Below are 19716 nucleotides of genomic sequence, written 5' to 3'. Positions count from 1 at the left end.
ATACACAAATTACAACTTTGAATCAACAATAGATTTGAGCAACACAACAAGATTTTGAGTCGAATCAAAATTACAGTTGTGGCGCTAATTGCTAAAGGCTAGTTTATTTACCTGAGTTTTTGCCCATTTTTTTAAAGATAAATACAATTAATGGTTTGAGTTTATTAATATTATAATAAAAAATTATATATTAATAATATAAAATAAGACCTTTTGTACTATGTTCCTGTTATGAGCTTTACATATAAATATCTCAACTGGACAGGGGCCACCAGAGGCCAGTTCTTGTTTGCTGGGGTCAGTTTTATTTAACAAACATCTTTGATCTAAATTGGAACTTAAGTTGTTTTTTAATGGTTTTTTTTATTTTTTTGAGAATTTAGGCCATCTTAGTCTGATTGAACATGTTTTTTTAATCTATATAAATACTTAAAGCTATATAAATAATGACTTTAATTGTGATGTGACACTGTACAAAGTTTGAGGCCCTTGCTCCTCCAACACTCAACATCAAATGGAGGGCCACTTATTTATCTTGACCTTTAAAGTATATATTTTATTGAATATTGTTTTGATTGTTTAAGCGCTTTCTGACCCTGGTCTGGAAATCGCTATATAAATACAAATGACTTACTTACTTACCTACTTGTAATCATCTCACGGGCCACAAATTATCCACGGGGCCTCAAGTTTTAAAACTTATTCTTTACGTTTATACACATTTTTGATCGGAATCATCACAGGAATACTGTGGATATACTTTGGTTGATAACTAATGAATAGCATTAATTTTTATTCCATTAAAATGACATTTCCAAGGTCTGTACTTACTTATGTAAGACAAACTAACTTCATATCAAACTCAAACTAATTCCCTTGTTATTTTATAAGCGTCTCTGTTGAAAACCCGCAAAGTCACGTACGAAGTGAGGAACACGTTCGACGCACACATGGCGAGACCGAGTGCTCTTTCGGCTTCACCTTCCATTCCTCAGCGGCTCCAAAGATAGATGGCGATGAGGTCAGTCCGTCACCTGGGCTCAGACACCGACCTAACACACTCCCAGGGCTGAATAATGGTCTGTCGCTAACCCCTGACCTCAGCCCGGCGTCTACGGTGTCAGATCGATATCCTCTGAGCGGCATCCTGGGACGTCCTCTCCGGTGACGCCACCTGATGGAACCGCCTCATGAAAAAAAAAATCCATACGTAGTTTTTGTTTTTATTCAAGTTAGAGTCGCGATTACGTTTTCATCTTCAATGCTTTCAACCGGTGCGTCCTGACGGGACATTTACAGCTCGGGTCGTGACCCCTAGAGGGGGGCCCCCCTGGAGTTATGTGGCATCAGATGTGTCGGAGGTGTGTGTGCGACACACATGCCGGGGTGTATTCACTCTCAGGTATGAGCGACGCATTTGTCAACAGCAACACCTCCGCGGTTTGGATTTCCTGCCGCCATGGCGACCACCGCGTCCATCTTTAGGAGCAACTTTTACGACCCCTCTCCCCGTGCTTGTCGGGACCCCTGATGTTTTACAATGTCGGTGCATTTGTATGTGCATGTGTGTGTTGTGACACCGCCCCCCCCCCCCCGGACCCCCTGCTGCTTCAGTTACCTCGACCCCTCTGACACCCGAATGACTCGGGCTAACAGGACGAGGCTGTAAAATCCACTCTTTTTTTAAATTGCTGTTTGCATTTTTAATGAGCTTCCCTGATGGCCCCGAAGTAAACATCCAGTTTGACACGACCACGTTAACGTCCACTTTGTCGAAAGACTTGAGTATGACATTAAAAAAAAAAAGCTCAAATTGTCTGAATCGTTCTGTAAATTGTGCGAAGCACTAATAGACTCCGCAGATGATGTTTAAAGACAGAGAGGAGGGGAAATCGACACCGCTTCCATTCTGCTTTAATAGTTTGACGTATTTAACAGAGAAATAAAATGATAAATTAGAGCAATCTGGATAAAAGTTCTTTTTTTGTGTGTATACCGGTCTAGAAACAAACTTGGAATATGTGTGTTTGGCAGGTAATTTCTTCGTTGAAACAATGAATCTTGGAAATTAATCTTATATCGTTGGAAAGCCTGTTAAGTCGTATTTTAAATGGAGCCACATTTGTGAGGAACATGCATTTGTGGTATGAGCCGGAGAGCTTCAGTTTCTGGGTTATGTCTGTGAAAAATGTGAAAAATTGTCTTTGCCCAGTCAAACCACAGATATTCTTCTGTTGCTATTGACTCTTCTTTTAGATTTCTGGTGAATTCAGGTGCATTTTATACTGTTAAAATGATTAAGTTATGTTTATATATGCAACTGTAGTTTCCTTTTGAAAAAGAAAAGATTTATTTAGTATTTCATCTCAACAAAATATATTTAAAATAGTATACATTTGTATTCATTTCAATGCTTTTACTGAAACACTTTTTACAGCTGTTTTTTTCATCTGAAGTATTTAAGAAAGTGGATCATTGGACATCAATGCTCAATAAATGAATACATTTAATAATGTAATTTTCAGCATCAGATCTCATCAATCATAGTGTGTGTGTGTGTGTGTGTGTGTGTCGTTTCCAACGCGCTGCAATGTGTTTCCAATCTGCGGTCAATAATTCACCTCCCCTTGGATTTTTCCCAGTTGAGGAGAAACACTTTAGCTAACAGGCTCCATTTTCCCATCTTTCTGCTGTCAGTGTGAAGAGAGGCCCCGTGCGCACGCACACACACACACACACACACACACACATGCAGCTTGTGTGTGTGTGTACATGGTGGGATCCCTTGGACAGATGTGTATATAATTAACAAACAAAGTAATAATGGCCTAAACTTCCCCTCAGCGAGGCTGTGAATGATCGGCCAGGTGGGGTGGTAATAGTGGGGGGGGGGGGCAGTGGGGTGCGGTGGCGAACCTCCCAAGCCCGGGGGCGAGGAAGGGGGACGGCCCCCTCTCTGGTGACACGGCTGCGAAGAGATCCCCCTGGTGGGCACCACGGGAAGTTTATTTTCATTATCGTTGGAATCAGTTCACACGGGTTTGTTGACTCGAGCATCTATGAAAACACAAGCGTGTTATAGTATCACTCGGTGTTTGTGTGTGTAGTCGGTGTTTGTGGAAGAACCACGGGAGGCCAACGCCGTCAAAAAAGACTCGGAAAAGAAAACAACAGAAGTTATTCACTCGTTTTTTTACTACTTGACTGCGTCACTCTTGTAGTACCGTGATGAAGCTTCATGAAGCCTCGTTTTCAGAGGCCAGGAGGTGGCGCTCTTGGCTTAAATGTAAGGGTTTTTATTCAAAACCAAAGATATAAGAACCAATATATCAAAGAGTGCCATCTAGTGGACTCTAAAATTGAGGCTTCATGAAGCTTCGTATAGCAGGATTGATGAAACAAAAAGTTATGTGACGTGTTTATATGTGTGTACTCTTGCAGACTAGAAGTTTCTTTATTTTTGCATCATTAACTTTAAAAACTTCAAAAGCACTAAAAAGGTGCAAAGTTCTGCCAAAGAGATAATTTCGTAAACACACAATTAAATCTAAAAAAACAACTTCAATTATTCAGTATTTTCTCAGCTAGAGATAAAAAAAAGATTTAAAAAAAATCCTAAACTGGGAAGAGGAAAGATACAGGTGCAAAAATAATGTATAACAATTGCATGAAAGTAGATTTTGTGTGTTTTCTGTATGCTGCGTTTTAATATTTCATATTTTCAGAGGGTTTTTGTGTTTTTTTGCAAGTACCAAACATCATCAGTTACAAGTCAACTAGTAATAAATGAAGTTTATTTCAGAATTTTCCTTAATCAAGAAACATCACTGAAATGCCTTGTTTTCCATCAACATTTCCTGAAGAATATATATAATTTATTTCAATATCTTTTGAAATGTTCAAGTCGGTTCACACACCAAAAAAAAAAGCCGCTAACTAAAGACATGACGGTAATAATGACCACATATGTGAGCAATGTCTGACAAAAGAATCCAGTTTCAGCTTTTATTTTCCTGATTCCCAGATGTCTGAGGACATCGACTTGAGACGACACAAACACGCTGGAGTCGTTTAATAACTACCAGACAGTCCATGAGTCAAGGAAATGTGCTTCTCTTGAAGACAAGTTTTGGACGCCGTCCATCCTTCCCTCTCTCTCTCTCCGTCTCGCGGTGACTCTTTCATACCTCCGCCATCGTCGGGCCAACACGAGGGGCAAACGCACCAGATGGGGATCAAGAAAGCAAACAAGCAGGGAGCTGACTGAAAAGAGGGATTATCCCCAGAAATGTGCTTTGCTAAGAGCTCAGGTTACAGATTCATTGATAAGCCGTGAGTCACTCAGCCAATCGGAGATCATTAATCCTCCAGACAAAGGGATTTGGAGATCCTGGCGCTGCGCTCCGCTAATAGCTTATTGTGACACGTTTATAACTGACTCCGAACCGCCGAAGCGAAATGTTAAATTTAATGTCAAGGTCTGATTGTTTTCTCCCTGAAAAACCCCCCGATCTGCTCTCCAAACCTCCCGTGGCTCGGTGGGAGAGGAAACACGGCGGTGTGAAGTGTTTCGATCAGTCCTGCCAAAGCTTAATGGCTTGTTAAATAGCCTCCTCAAAACCAGAGTGCAAAACAACAATTGTAGAAATCCTGATGTGAAACTTTTAAATGAGGGAACAAGACTCTTTTTAATGGCTTTAGTTTCACCGCGACGTGAGGGGGACGGATGTCTGGGAGGGTTTGAAGGAAGCTGATTTCGGCGCGAGATGATTCATCTTTTCCGAACACTTTCACCTCAGAGGAGAGAGAGAATTGTGCAAATATTACGTTTAAATAACATGTTTTGAACCATTTAGCATCAGCCACACGGAGCAACTGACCAAGATTAACGACGGTTAAGAAGAGAATGCAGGAAGGGCGACACGGAAGTAGCAGATGGAGTGAAAGAGTGTAGGACGGAACCGACCGATCGACTCGTTTATCGGATCCTTATTGACATCAATTGACAAATATTTGCAGATTTTCTTTTTTTTTTATACAAACTTTAACCTAAAGTTACACTTTTTGTCAAACACAAATGATGCATTCAATGACGTTGGGATTGTTATGGTGCGTTCAAGATCCTAGGGTATTTTGAAACCAAAACCAAAACGCTCTATAACTGAATGGAAAGACCTTAAATGAATGGAGACAGAAAACAAGTGGGCTTTTTTAACAATAGCAATTATTGAAGTGATAAGTTAAGTTAATATTTTGGTGTTTTACTGTCGTCTGCACTCACTTATTTTATTTTTCAGATGATGTATTTTATTTATCACTTTGAGTTTTGTATTGTTCGTTATTAAAGGTCATTTTTTAAATACAGTATTGTTGACTTATATTAGTTTTTTAATAAGTCTGTGTGATCAATACAAATGAGAGCGTTTTACCCTTGTTATAGTCTGGGTCAAAGTGACCCGGTGATGTGTGTATTTCTGGAAGCCCGGGAGGTCGATCACCTTGACCAGAGGGCAACACAAGGGATACCACAAACACATTTGTTTCGAGATAACACTGGTTAAGTTCCCTAGGGAACACACAAGCTGGTTAAAACAACTTTTTAATAGTATATTCAAATAAAAACCTTTTGTTTTTTACTCACTTAAGATAAACTAAAGTTTTTTTTATAGTAGCAAAGAGAGACGGACTGAAAGGAAATGTAAAAAGTGACGATGAAATGAATACACCGACTATAAAAAAAAAAAAGAAAAAGCCAAACTTGTGGCTGACATACAGTGAGTTGCCCTCGAGTCCCTTCACTCACTGTCAGAGCACTAATCCTTCTGCACATTTGCAATCTCTGTAGCCATCATTCGATATTCCCTCCAGGCCACAAAACACACACCCTCTCGTGCTCTGCCCACTTCTTCCGGAGCACGAACGACCTGTCAAACAACAGCTGCACCTCAACATCCACCTCAATCGTCGAGTCCCCCCCGCTCGGGCCCTTCCTCAGGTGGGACCACCTGGAACACCCGTGTTCTGACAAAGACTCTCCCGGGTCTAGTTCAGCATCAACCCAGATCCTGGACACTCGGACACAACGGCCCTAATTTCTCCGGACTCGGGGAGGATCCACGAGGGGGTCCTTCATCAAGCTGTCATAGCGAGCTAATGAAAATCTCATTCTGCGGCAGGAGCCTCTTAAATCTGCAAAAGGCACATGCTAACCAGGGGATTAGCCCTGTAACGCTGAGGGACTTCAATTTCAGCGGCAGCACATGTCATCGCAGCGGAGCCGCCGACATTGATATATGGCTTAGGAGTGACTGACTGTGCCAGGAGAGTTGTGTGTCTGTGTGCGTCTGTGTGTGCGTCTGTGTGTGTCTGTGTGTGTGTCACGGAAGGGACTCGGCGATGGCTTTGGACTTTAATTAAAATCGGAGGCAGTGGTGGCGTCTCTCGCTCGATTCCCGTCCCTCGTCTGCATACGTGACCTCTCTCCCCTCAGCTGCTGTCCTCGTCACACGAGCGTCACTAGTAGGATGGTGGAGGCAATACATAACCAAGACTGGTCTGGTTGCTTTTTAAAAATATATATATAAATCAGCATTTTTTACAGAAAAAGAAAATTGTAAACAAGACAAAAAGTTGTTATTATTATTCTTTTTTGTTACTTTATAGACCGAAGAAAACTGTGTGAGATTATTTTCATTCAGTAAAAGTTTTTATATTTCTGTGAATTTTATCCCACGCTATTAAATGCCCCATAGCTGGCCCTACATTACTGAACGCACCAGCCTGTTTTTGTTTTGACCCTGCATTATAATAATAAATAAATAAATAAACTTTAAACCATTTTATAGACAGAATAAAACTCTTCATAATCCATGCAAGTATACAAAAAGATGTACTTTTCCCCTCAGTAATTTGTTTATTTATTTGTTTTTTTTCCCGTGAATTTTATTCGTCTCATGCTGTTGAACGCACCATAGCTGTTCCTACGTTATTGAACGCACCATGCTCGTCTGTGTCAACTTGAGAAGCCAAAAAAATAACTTTTTATGTTGTTAATTGGTTCATATACTTTATACTTTATATACTTATATTTTCATTCAGTAAAAGTTATTTTTTTCTCTGTAGATTTACGTATTACGATTCTCTTTCTATGTTATTGAATGCACCACACTTGCCTCTGATACTCTACGAAGCATTGTTTTTGTTTTAACACAGATTTTTAAGCTTTTGTTTTACAGAAAAAGAAAATTACAAACACAAAAAAAAAATATTATTATGATATTATAGACTGAAGAAAGGGGTTTACATTCCAGCCAAGAAAATCACTTGAAGACGACTTTTTCTGTTGTTAATTATTTTGTAAGTAAGTAAGTAAGTAATATATATTTATATAGCGCTTTTCGAGACCAGGGTCACAAAGCGCTTTAACAATCAAAACAATACTCAAAACAGTACATACTTCAAAGATCAAGACAACACCGAGAACAACACAGGAGTTCGAGAAATTCAAGGAAAAGCCTGCACAAATCCCACACTATTAAAAAAATTAAACAATGTTTTAGTTCAGTTTAGTTAAGTTTAGTTAAGGACTTCTTGTTCCCCTCACATGGCCGTGGCTTGTTATAGGATATATTGGTGTTTACACAGAAAAAAATAATATTATTTTCATCGTTAAAATGTTTCTCCTGAACATTCAAATGAAAATCATTGACTTCAACTGTTAAAAAAAAACACTTTCTTGACAGACGACTAACCGCTCTCTCTCTTCCAGGTTCTACCGCGGAGACTACCACATCGACGTCTGCATCAACGACTACCTGGACGTCTACTGCCCTCACTACATGAACCCCATGTCGGACGACAGGGCCGAGCGCTACGTGCTGTACATGGTGAACTACGACGGCTACATCTCGTGCGATCACACCGCCAAGGGCTTCAAGCGCTGGGACTGCAACAGCCCGCTGTCGCCCAACGGACCGCTCAAGTTCTCCGAGAAGTTCCAGCTCTTCACCCCCTTCTCCCTGGGCTTCGAGTTCCGCCCCGGCCGCGAGTACTACTACATATGTGAGTACAAAAACCACCGCGGAAAAATCGACTCATTTTCATAGCATCACTTCATATCTAGGGTAAAACATGCAAAATAAAACCTAATAATGACCCAATAATATCAATAGATACTAAGAGAAACTAGATTTTAAGTTAAATAAATACATACAGGATTAATTTACCCTTTGATCTGAGAATATTTAGGTTATTTTACTTTCATATTTCGATGGAATTGACTCATTCTGATTATTGGAGAATATTTATTTTGATAGTGTTACTGTAGTACTACTTGGATTTACGATGTTAGTTAGAAATACAACTTACCCGTCAAGATCCCATCAGTAAAACACGGCTTGTGTAAAATAAAATTATAAAATTATAAAATTAAATCAAATTAAATACAATAAAATTAAATTAAATACAATTAAATAAAATTAAGTAAAATTAATTAATTAATTAAATAATTAAAATAAAGTAAAATAAAATAAAATTGTATCATCTTCTTCTCTTTATTTCTCTTTGTTCTTGTTCTTATTTTATTTTTCTTTATTTTTATGAATAATTGCTGTATTGCTGTGGCTATTTGGAAAAAAAAACAATTTCCCGAAGGAGACTTCCTGAGGGATCAATAAAGTTCTACCTAACGTAATCTAAATTCAGTGCACGATAAACTCGGATAGAAGTTCCATGTCCTTGTAAAGACGTTGGTTTGAATCCCGGTTTAGGAACCAATAACCACGACTCTTACAAAGTTAATTTGATGAGACGTTTCTTTGTAAAATGGGCTCCTTGGGGGAGGTATGCATGTTCAATGAAGAGGATCACAAATAAGTAGCGGATACGTTTCAGGGCACCGCATCGACGGATAAATATTTAGTTTAAAAATGGTTTAATATTTTCATCTGGAAAAAGAGTGAGGCTCTCAGTGGCCACATGTGGCCCCGGGGCCAGAGAACAAGCGGTTCTTTTGTCAGGACAAAATATTTTCTTCTCTGTTTACAATTCAGGGGACTGGGCTTTATTTGACTTAAACGTGTATTTAATTAGTTTCTTTTTATGTTCTGCTCGGATCGGAGCGGAGTATCCGTGTCTTCCCGGGAATGCTGGAATGGAAAATAATGTTTTGGAAGTCTCTGTAACGTGAGTTTTCGCCAAAACATGAGTCGCCGTTGAGGTTTGGGGAGCGAAGAGCGCCAGCTCGGCTTTCTAACCCTCCTCCTGAGCTACACTCAGGAAAAACAAGCAGCTGGAGAGTCGTGTTGTTCCAAGAGAGGGTGGGGGGGGCAGAAGAAGAGAGAGGTCTGCTGAAGACACAGTGGCCCCCCCGGGTGGACTTATGTGACACTCGCGCCCTCGGACTTTAGAAGTTGAAGCCAGTTATATGGAGCGCAGCGATAAACACAAGTCTATGTCTGGAAGTATGTCAGTGCCATGAGAATATTGGTTAAAGTTAACATGTTAAATATCAAAACTTTTTATTGAAATGTTGTTGTTTTTTCAAATAAATGTATTGTTTACTGAATTCAATCATTTCTACATTTAAAGGTTACATTTATGTTTATTAAATATTTAAACCCAATGGTTACTTTACTAACTACAACTAAAAAAGTTGAATTTATTTTGGTTTTAAACATTTTAGTTTAGAAATTCAAATATATTCAAATTGAACAGATTTTTTTTTTACACATAGAATTTGATTTATTTATAAAAAATAATTAAAAAATGCTTTTCCTGGATTCTATATTTTTTAATGGTAGTCTTTTAAATTCAATATAAAATACTGACACCACATTTGGCTGAATTATATTTAATTTAAAAGGCATACAAATAAAAAAAAGATTGAAGTTAGAAATGTCTTTTTAAATTATGGAAATTGTAATAGCGGATTTTATAAATACTGTATATATATATTAAAAATGAATTAATTTTGAAAATATATGTTTTTTTTAAACATTTTAATTCAATTATTAAAAAAACATTTAACAACATTTAAATATACAATAATTACATTAAGTTATCAAAAAATAATTGAAATTTAAAGTTTAAAAAGTGTCTAAACAAGAAGGATCTGTCTCGCCTACAGTTAATACAAAAACTCTGCAGCGAGAATTCTGAGCCGCTCTAGTAGAAGAACTCACATCAACCATCAATATTCTGATGGCACTGATACGCTTCCATAAATCACTTTTTGCTGTTGTTATTGTCTCGGAATATTAGGATTTGTTATTTTAGGAATATTCCTATGGAACTTCAAAACGTTCAAAACGTTGTGTTTCATCAGCTGCTGGTGTCCGTGTCGCATTCCGTGTCGGCTGAAGCCACAATACAGGAGGATAATCCCAGTATTGTACGTGGTTTGAGAATCTGTTGAGTCGTCATGTAAGTGACATCTTGAATGGGCTTCACGGAGACAGAAGCTTCTTTGTCTCCTGCTGCCGAGATGGAGGTCCGCCCGGGGCTGGGGGGTTCTGTGGTGGGGTGAGGGGGGGGGGGGGGGCACGTCAAATAGGTGACACCTGTACTTGGATCCTGGATCCGTCAGGCAGGCAGATGGAGACCTGCGGGCGGTCCGGTCCGAAAATTTAAGACCGGTCCGAGTAGGTCGGAGGTCAAGTGACACCCAAGTCCCCGGCATCTCAAAGGGAGGCATGTTGTTCTAGCAGGACCGCAGGGAAGCCTGATCCTAATCTCAGGGGATAGAAATCCAATTTTCAGAGAAGACAGTGGAGAGTCCGACCCCCCTCTTTACCCCCCCCCCACCCGTGTCTCACTGTAAAGCCAGTGTTGCCGCGAACGCCCGGTTCCCTCGCCCAGATCTTCCCAGATAATGATATGGACACCAGCCGAGCGGCCCAGTCCTTTCAGCCCGAGCGAACACAAAAGACTGTGTTCCTGCGAGATAACGTGAAATGAAAAACATCTGATCCGAGTTAAACTCGCAGCTCCCCGGCCCGAGCCCGGCGTGTCCGACTGTGTGACCAGCGCCGGCGCAGGGTACCTGACTGAACCGGTTAAGTGTGTCTGAGCGCGTTAGCGCCGAGGTTCTGTCTGTCATCGTGGGCCCAGGAAGTGCCCGAACCACCTGAGTAATGCTCCGGCGCTGGAGGGCCCGAGCAGCCAGACTCTGACCTCGGACGATGACGGAGGAGACAGTAATTGTTCCCGTGATGGAGTGAAGGTGTGATTTTCCTGGATGGAGGCTCAACCTACGCCCTCCATAACATTTATTAAACCATACATCACAATTAAACGCCCTCAAAAGCAGATGTTCTCAACTCGCTCAAATGTTTTTTCAACCGAGAACGTTCTGAGGAGCATTTTTCTGGTTTCGTTCATTAACTGTTTAAACACTTAAGCTACAAAAATAACATGTTTTTCTTTTGGTGAAAAGAAGCAATAAACAGAGTGATGAAGAAAGATTAGTGAATATATACTTAACTTTAAGTGTAGTTGATTGACACACGCTGTTACTTTTATTCATTTATTTACCACGAACACTTAAAGTTTGATAAAATCACAAATCTATTATTTAAATATCTTTTTTAAACTTAAATGAATTTCATCTTATTTTCCATGTGTAAAATAAGTAACTCTTTGTACTTACAAAAGAAACAAACTGTACTTTTAACTAAAATAATAAATAAATATAATAATAAAATACTTTAGATGTTACTTTCTCACAACCATCTTATTTCTGAATGAAATAATGTGTAATAAGAACATCAATTATATACAGTAATATACAGGATAAATCAGAAAAATGTATTTCCGCTTTAAAAATCAACACGTTTACTTACCAATGGAGAAGAGTTACAACTTCAATTCTGTCCTGACTTTGAATAAATAAAATAAAACTTTAAAAAGTGAACTTTTGACTTTTAACCAAACCAAAGAAAATGGAGAAATATCTAACTATTGTATATAATAATATATATTACCTTGTATTGAATAAATCATAACTATAATTTAGGTTGTTTTTAGATCAATATATTCGGTAAAACTTGAACTAATTATAATAATATTAAAATAATACCTTCCTTAGTTGCAGTTAAATATTCCAGTTACCAGCCTAGGATAGAAAACCTACTGGTAAGTATTTGATTATAATTAATAACTGGCTAAAGTGCTGCTGATACATGTATAAAAAAAAGTACAGTGGTCTGTCAAAATATTATGTTCAACCGCGACGTTGCTGTTTTTGCACACAGTACTACATCTTCAAACATCAAATATATTGTATTAACTTAATCAAATTAAATCTCCCTGTCGTAGTTCTAAATTAATTCTAACTACAGCACCCGTCTTACTCATGGTGCCGACACAACAGTGGACTGTTATATACGACAACAATACTGCATTTAAAATATACGTTTAAAGTGATCGACCGCTGTGATTGGTTGGCTGGGCGGCAAAGCATTACGGGAGCTGATCAGGTCACCGTTACTGAGAGAGGGTTTAGTTCAAATAAATGATGTTAAAAAGTTAAATTATTTAAAAAAGCACAAAACAAAAATGGTCACTTCTACTACTACTACTAGTACTACTCAGAACGTCACCGCTACTATAACAAGGGACCTGTATGCGAACCCTTACCCTCGTCCAGGAACCATTAATGTATATATAGTGTATAATAAACAACATTTATGAATGATATTCCTTCATAAAGAGGCTCCAACAGTAGGACTGAAACAGAAGTATCTGAGCCGATGGTTTAAAACAACATGTTTTCCCAGCAGAGTCGGACTCGAAGTCCTCGTGCGGTTTCTTCTGTCAACAGTCCCGCCTCAGTCTACCTGTCAATCACGTCATTCGCGCGTGACGGACATTTTTATGACTCAATTACAATTACGCCGGGATAACAGTGGACGACACCGCGGAGGAGGAAACGGAGACAAAGAGTTTCTTGTGTCCTCCGGGGTTGAGACACTCGATACTTGCTGACGCGGCGTGATTGACATCACTTCTCGTACCACTTCTTCAAATATTTCCAGGCCAAAAAACCCCCGGCGGCGACTTTACAAGGGGGAGCGTCTGGCGTGAGAGTCGTGGTGAGACAGTCTTGGGCGTTGGTCTCCGAACATGTCCAGATAAAAGATCATTCCTGGAGATAGAAACAAAAAAAAAGTGGAGATACCTGAGATTATCCGTCATTAATTCCACATCAGTGGAGATTCATTTCCTCGGCTCCACCGGATGATTACGAGCAACAAGAGATTTAATCTGCTCTGACTTTAACAACCAGCGACGACAGGAAATTGGATGTGGAGGGTGAAAACAAAGTGAAGCAGCTCCATCAGTATTCCTCCGACTAATCGTCCTGCGAGTCGGTAACTGTGTGGGAATAATGGCCACTTTTCTGATGCGATGCTACTTTGAAAACTCTGCCGGAGAATCGTTGAGTCAGCGCTTAAGTGACACGTGGGAAACACAGTCACCTCAAAAATATGCCTATCATGCCTTTTTTAACCTTTCTTTTTCATGTCTCTGTCCTCAACTTTTCCCTCTACCTCCATCCTTACTCTCTTTATTTTTATCTACCCTTTTTCCCAAACTCGTGATCGTTTCCTGTATTTATTTATTTTATTTCACCCCTTCTGCTTACTTTCTTTATTTCCACCGGGTATATTTTTTCTTTACTTGTTTTCTTTTTCCTCAACATTCCCCCCCTACCTTTCTTACTTTCTTTTTTCTTGATGACACATGATTGTTTCCTGTATTTTTTCCTCAACTTTTTAATTTTTTGTTTCACCATTTGTGCTTATTTTCTTTATTTTCCACCCAGCCTATTGTTTTCTGTACCAGATTTTCATCTGGACTTTTCTATATATATAAACAAGTTTTTTATTACTATTTGTCTTGGCTTTTTTCCTTTCTTGCTTCATGTATTTCTTCATTTTCACCCTATTTTTCCCACCCATTACTGTTTCCCTTCTTTTTTTTAACTTTTTCTTCAAACTTTTTTTACCGGGTCTATTTTTTTTCTTTCTCAGTTACACGTCTTTTCATTTGCCTTCTTCCTTAACTTTTTTCAACTTTTTCTCCCTACCTTTATTACTTGTATTTTCTTTATTTCCACCCACCCTTTTATTACTATTTCCCTTCTTTTTTCTTTAAACCTTTTTTAACAGGTCTATTTTTGTTTCTTTCCCTGTTGTCTTTCTCATGGCCTTTTTTGCCTCTACCTTTTCTCTCTTAATGCCCCCCTATTTCTTTTCCACCCATGACCATGTTTCCTGTCCTTTTTTTTGTCAACTTTTTCTTTTAACCTTCTTTGTTTAACATCTTTTTTCACCATCCCAATTTCTTTTCTTCATTGCCTGTTTACTTTTTCATGCCTCCCCCTCTTTACCTTTTTTCAGAAAAACTTTATTTTTAACATGTCCATGCTTTCTTGTTTTATTTTTTTCTAGCTTTCTTGCAGAAAAGAAAATCCTTATTCGTAGCCACACTATTTTCCTAACTTGGTATTTCTTTCTCTTTTCCTTTCTTATCTTTTTTGTTTATTTCTTCATTTTTAATTGTTATTTTAGTAACGTTTCCTCCTAAAATAGCATCAACATAAATGCTACTAAAAGAATAAATGTCCCTGCTATAGAATCCTGATTCTCATGAAGCTTATTTTGGTCATAATGAACATTTTCCACTGGACTTAAAATCCACTGGTGTGAGCGACAGGATCAGTGTTTCTTCCGCTCGACGGCTCCTCCTGCCTCGACTCATGAAATCACTCCTGCTGTCAACGCTGATCAACCGCGCGTCAAACTTTATGGTGGAATTTGATATATTCTGATGAGTTTGAAGTTTTTTTTTCTTGTTGTTGTTGTTCGTGTCTGGGGGGCTCCTGCTCAAGGACAACATCAATCTTCAACTTTCCATGACGGTGAACGAGAGAAATGAGGCCGAAGGAAAGAGAGGGGAAGTTGAAAATAAAATAATGAATTATGATGAGCTTGATGGTTTTTTCAGCGAGAAGTGAAATGTGTTTAAAAACCTTCATATATACTGAGGTACGTGTGTGTTCTCCACAGCCTCCCTGACCGACTCCAAGGGACGACGCAGCTGCCTCCGACTGAAAGTCTTCGTCCGGCCTCAGAGTAAGTCTGCGCCTCCGCCGGCCTGCGAGTGATGTGCGAGCGAGCGAGCGGCTTCAGCTAATCTCTTCTGCCTGTCTTCTGCAGACAACTGTGTGAGGAACTCTGGCAGCGTGCAGGAGGGAGTCGACTTCAACGACAACTCACACAACTCTCTAGAACCTAGAGGTGTGTAGACGTGTGTGTGTGGTGTGTGTGTGTGTGTCGCTGGGAATGTTTTCGGGTGAATTCATATTTACTCGTCTTGAGCCTTTGAATTCTTCACTGTTTCTGATGTGCATGTGTGACTTTGATGTATCGTTGTGTGTGCGCGTCCCCGGCGTTTGTGTGCTCATATTTGACATGTTTGTGTAACCGGGTGTAGTGTGTGTCTTGGCATGTTTGTTTGTGTCTGCATGTCTGTGCATGTTTATTCCTGCAGTAGCGTCTGTGTGAGTCAGGATTTGTGTTTTTGTATTGTGTGCTTCTGTTGTATCTTCTTGTGAGAAGATATGAAAGTAAGAAATAGACAAGTGGGTAAAGAAGTTAACATTCTTAGGTATCTTAAGGGTAAAGGTTGAGGGGGCTGAAGGGGGCGCAGAAGACCCCCATGAAAATTCAAATATGTCCAAACTTGAAGAGGCAAAATTCCTAATTGAAATCTAGAAAGTTGACTACTGATCACTTAGTGTAGGGGGGAGGGGGACTCAATCAGGGGGACTCAAGGAGGGAGGCAGGGGGGCGGAAGACCCCCATTAAAAATTCCAATATGTCCAATTTTGATTACATTCAAACCATATTTAATACATACAAAGTAAGATAGGTTACAGTATAACAGCTCCTTTTTCCAAAATGTAAGGGGGAGGAAAAGGGTGGAGGGATACCCCCATGAAAAAAACATGTCCAATTTCTATTAAATTCGAACTATATATAAAACAAACAAAGTAAGGGAGATTTCGAATTGCAGCTCCTATTATTAAATTTTAAGGGGGGCTTAAGGGGGAGAGAGACCCTAATGAAAATTCAAATATATACAACTTTTAATAGGCAAAACTGATTGTTCAAATTTAGTACGTATATACTACTCACCTCTCAGTGAAGGGGGGAGGGCGACTCAATCAGGGGGGTTAAAGGGGGCGGAATACCCCCATGACAATTTACATGGGTCAAATTTTTGTGATATTTAAACCATAACATACATAAAACATAAGAGAAGTTTATTTTATATAGTATATCACCTTTGTAAGGGGGCAGAAAGAGGGGTTAAAAGACCCCCATGAAAATTCAAACATGTCCAATTTTGATTAAATTGAAACAATATTCAAAACAAACAAAGTAAGGGATGTTTATATAATTGTAACTCCTTATTGTTAACTTTAAGGGGGGAGAAAGGGGGGCAAAAGAACCCCATTAAAAGTCAAATATTATTATAATTCTATTAATACCATATTTAATACATATTAATAAAAGATTCTCATTATTTTAGATTAGAACAGTTTTGTGTTTATATATATATATATATATATATATATATATATGGGAAAAAATAAATGTATACATTTTACTATATAACAGGGGAAACGAAAATTCAATATATGAATAAATGTAATAATGACACTTATTGATATATAATTTCATGGGAATATGATGAAAAATATAGTTTAAAAAAACTCTGAAGAGTTTATTCTGGTGTTCATTTCCCGTCCACGTGAGTTTTAAATCCCTCCTCGTCTTCCTCCACAGACGACAGCAGCCACGAGTCGCCCAAGCCTCGCCGCCGGGACGTGAACTCGGCCGGCCGGCGAGAGACGTCCGTGGCCATGTTGGGCGCCGCCCTGGTGCTGCTGGCGCTGCTGCTGGACGCCGCCGTGTCTTTATAGCGCCGCCGAGCCCCCCGCCTCCAATGCACTGTCCTGACCGGACCACAGGCCGCCCTGCTCTGCAACCCCTCCCGCCAAGGAGCACTTTAAAAAAAGAAGAAAAAAGAAAAAAAAAAAAAGAAGAAGAAGAAAAAGATCAACCACTGACAATCTCTCCACCGCGAGAGGAAGAGACTCTCGAAGCCTTCCATCATTTACACGCCTTTGAACGAGACTCTCCACGCGAGACTTTCTACTGTTGACAGTATGCAGTGTGTCCAAACACACACACACCTACACACACCTACACACACACACCTACACACACGCCACTCTTGTGTCTAAAGAGTGAAGAAGGATCCTTCAGAGTTTACCACATTTCCTTCTGTTCCTCCATCAACATCCAAGATATCTCGGACATCTCATATGGGCCAAACATGAAAAAGAGTTGTTGCTAGGCGACGGTTGCCGGGGGCACGAGGCAGGCCTTTCGCAATACAAACCTTCTCCTCAGGTTAAAAAAAAAGAAAAAAGAGTCGCATGTGTTATCTGTGGAAGACGCTCGTTGAGAAGTTTGAAAACAAAAAAAAAGAAAAAAAAGAAAAAACGAAAAGGCACTGATCTGTTAGTTCTGGTTTAGAAGTGATTTTTGGTCTTTAATACATGGACATGGTAGCAGCCGACACGGTGTACAGTATTTAGATATTTCTCCTATTTATTGTGACGTTTCTTTGGTTCTCTCTCTCTCTTCTGTACGTACGATAGCTAGACGAGATAAAAAAAACACAAAAAAAACAAACATCCGGTACGGTCAACACACACACGCGGTTTTCTTCAGTTTTTTTTTTTTTTTGGAATGATTTTTAAACTAAAAGAAAGAAAAAGAGGTCGTCATGAGTGTTTGTCATTAACGAATGCCACACGTGTAGGTTTAGTTTGCTTTTGTGAATCACTGTCATGGTAACACATATTGTACATAACAAATGTTTATTCAGGGATGTGTCCACTTAAAAAAAAATGTAGGCTTTTTTTTTTGTTGTTGTTGAGCAGCTCGAGTGAGGCGGCAGACATCTTGAATTCACACCTCTGATGGTTTCGCGTCGAGATTTTCTCCATCGTTTCTCGCTTTTTCTTGCCGAGTCTGCGCAACAACAAGGTCGTCTTGAAGGTCGAAAAAAAAGGTTGATCTCAAGCACGGTTAGCACGTGAAGTAGGAAAGTTCTAACGTCAGCGAGTCATACGTCCCGATTATTACAAGTGTCTTGTTTATGATTTTTTTTTTTTTTAATAATTTTTCAAACACTTATCAATGTTCTCGCTCGAGCTGACCAGCAGGGGGAGCCGGCTCTTGTTCTCACCCTCGATATTAATCCATCCTTGTAAATCACCTGCCCGTCACTTCAGCATCTGCATGTCACTGTGTTGTGAATTATAACTGGAACATTTTTTTTTTTTTTAAAGCACATGAATCAACCCTCCCCCCCAGACCCCCCCCCCCCTAAAAAAAACAAAATAATCCAAAGCTTGAGCAGCGCGCGGCTGTTTTTGCTAGCCTCAATCTACATCAATGATGTAAGCAGATTATTTACCAAACAAGTTCACTTCACCGCACCGGGGTAGGATTCAGATCCATCGACGACTCCTTCCCGAAAAAAAACCCACCAATCAGATCAGTGGATACTGTGTATCCAAAGATAACTTCTTTTAGAGAGAAAAAAAAAGAAAAAAGGTCAATGTTTGATATTTACAAAAATGCTTCTGCTTGTTTTATACAGTATATTTTCTATAACTCCGTAAAGACATGATCACCACTTTTATTCCAGTAAAAAAACGTCCAAAAAACGTGGGAACTTAGTAACGGCGTGTTCGGCTTCAAAGCTCGACGGCGACAGGAAATATTTTTAGCGAGAAGGTCTCGGTAGTTTCGTGCCACCAGATTTGAACCACCTTCTGGGTTGTTTTTTTTGTCTTTTACAAGATCCATTCAGAAACTGTAACCTCGTGCCTAATGATTCCCGACTTCAGTTCCCGCTCAGTCCCACCTTAGATTTTTCTACAAAGATGCCATTTTTTTGTATATACACGTGTTTGAGCAGCTATAACTAACTGCAACAAAAAAGTTTAATAAATATTTCTTTGTCGTTGACGTTGTGGAGTCTTTGTTGTTTTTTGTGTGTTTTTGTCAGATGTTCTTCAAGTGTTTTGTTTTTCCTACATTTTATCCTGGAACCAGGAAGGACATCAAAGCTCCTCCAGTGGACGACAAGATGTTCTCAATGAAGCGGTTTTAGGTTTATATGGAAAACGAAAAGAGGAAGTTGAACAACTTAACTTTATACGACTGATCAGGACAGTTTTAAACACATCTGATGGTTCGACTAACAAGAGTCTCTGACGGGTACAAACAACATTCCTGGATGCTTGGAAAACGAAGAAAAAAGTGAAGAAAAAGGTAAACGATGTTGTTAATGGGGGAGGAAAGGGTTGGTGAAGCAAAGAAGGTTGAGAAAAAACACTAGTTTCCAAAGGTGCTCAGAAAAATGGAAAGAATGTTTTGTAGATCAGTAAGGAGGTGACGATAAGGTAAAGATAAACAAGTTTAGGAAGAAGAAAAGCCAAACAAGAGTCATAAAAGTACAAGTTTAAAAATATATATAAATATAAATGATTGCCTGAAAAAAGTAAGAAATTCACGTTGAAGAAAAAAGGTATGAAAATGTCAAAAGTAAAGCAAAAAGGTTTTA

General features: G+C 39.2%; 1 protein-coding gene across 1 annotated transcript in view; it reads left to right on the top strand.

The window, feature by feature from the left end:
- Window positions 1-19118, top strand: part of LOC148079445 (ephrin-A5b-like) — a 64820-nt gene extending 45702 nt beyond the window's left edge. The window contains exons 2-5 of the mRNA XM_087791007.1: window positions 7769-8061; window positions 15072-15137; window positions 15222-15302; window positions 16857-19118. Of these exons, the coding sequence (XP_087647133.1) occupies window positions 7769-8061; window positions 15072-15137; window positions 15222-15302; window positions 16857-16993 (577 nt within the window). The 3' untranslated portion in view covers window positions 16994-19118. The remainder of the gene's footprint in view (window positions 1-7768; window positions 8062-15071; window positions 15138-15221; window positions 15303-16856) is intronic.
- Window positions 19119-19716: the final 598 nt, after the last annotated feature.

The sequence above is a fragment of the Callionymus lyra genome, chromosome 5, assembly GCF_982586985.1.
Source record: "Callionymus lyra chromosome 5, fCalLyr1.hap1.1, whole genome shotgun sequence".
NCBI classification, from domain to species: Eukaryota; Metazoa; Chordata; class Actinopteri; order Syngnathiformes; family Callionymidae; genus Callionymus; species Callionymus lyra.
Note: the sequence above shows the minus strand (reverse complement) of the source record. Positions and strands in the feature narration are given on the sequence as shown.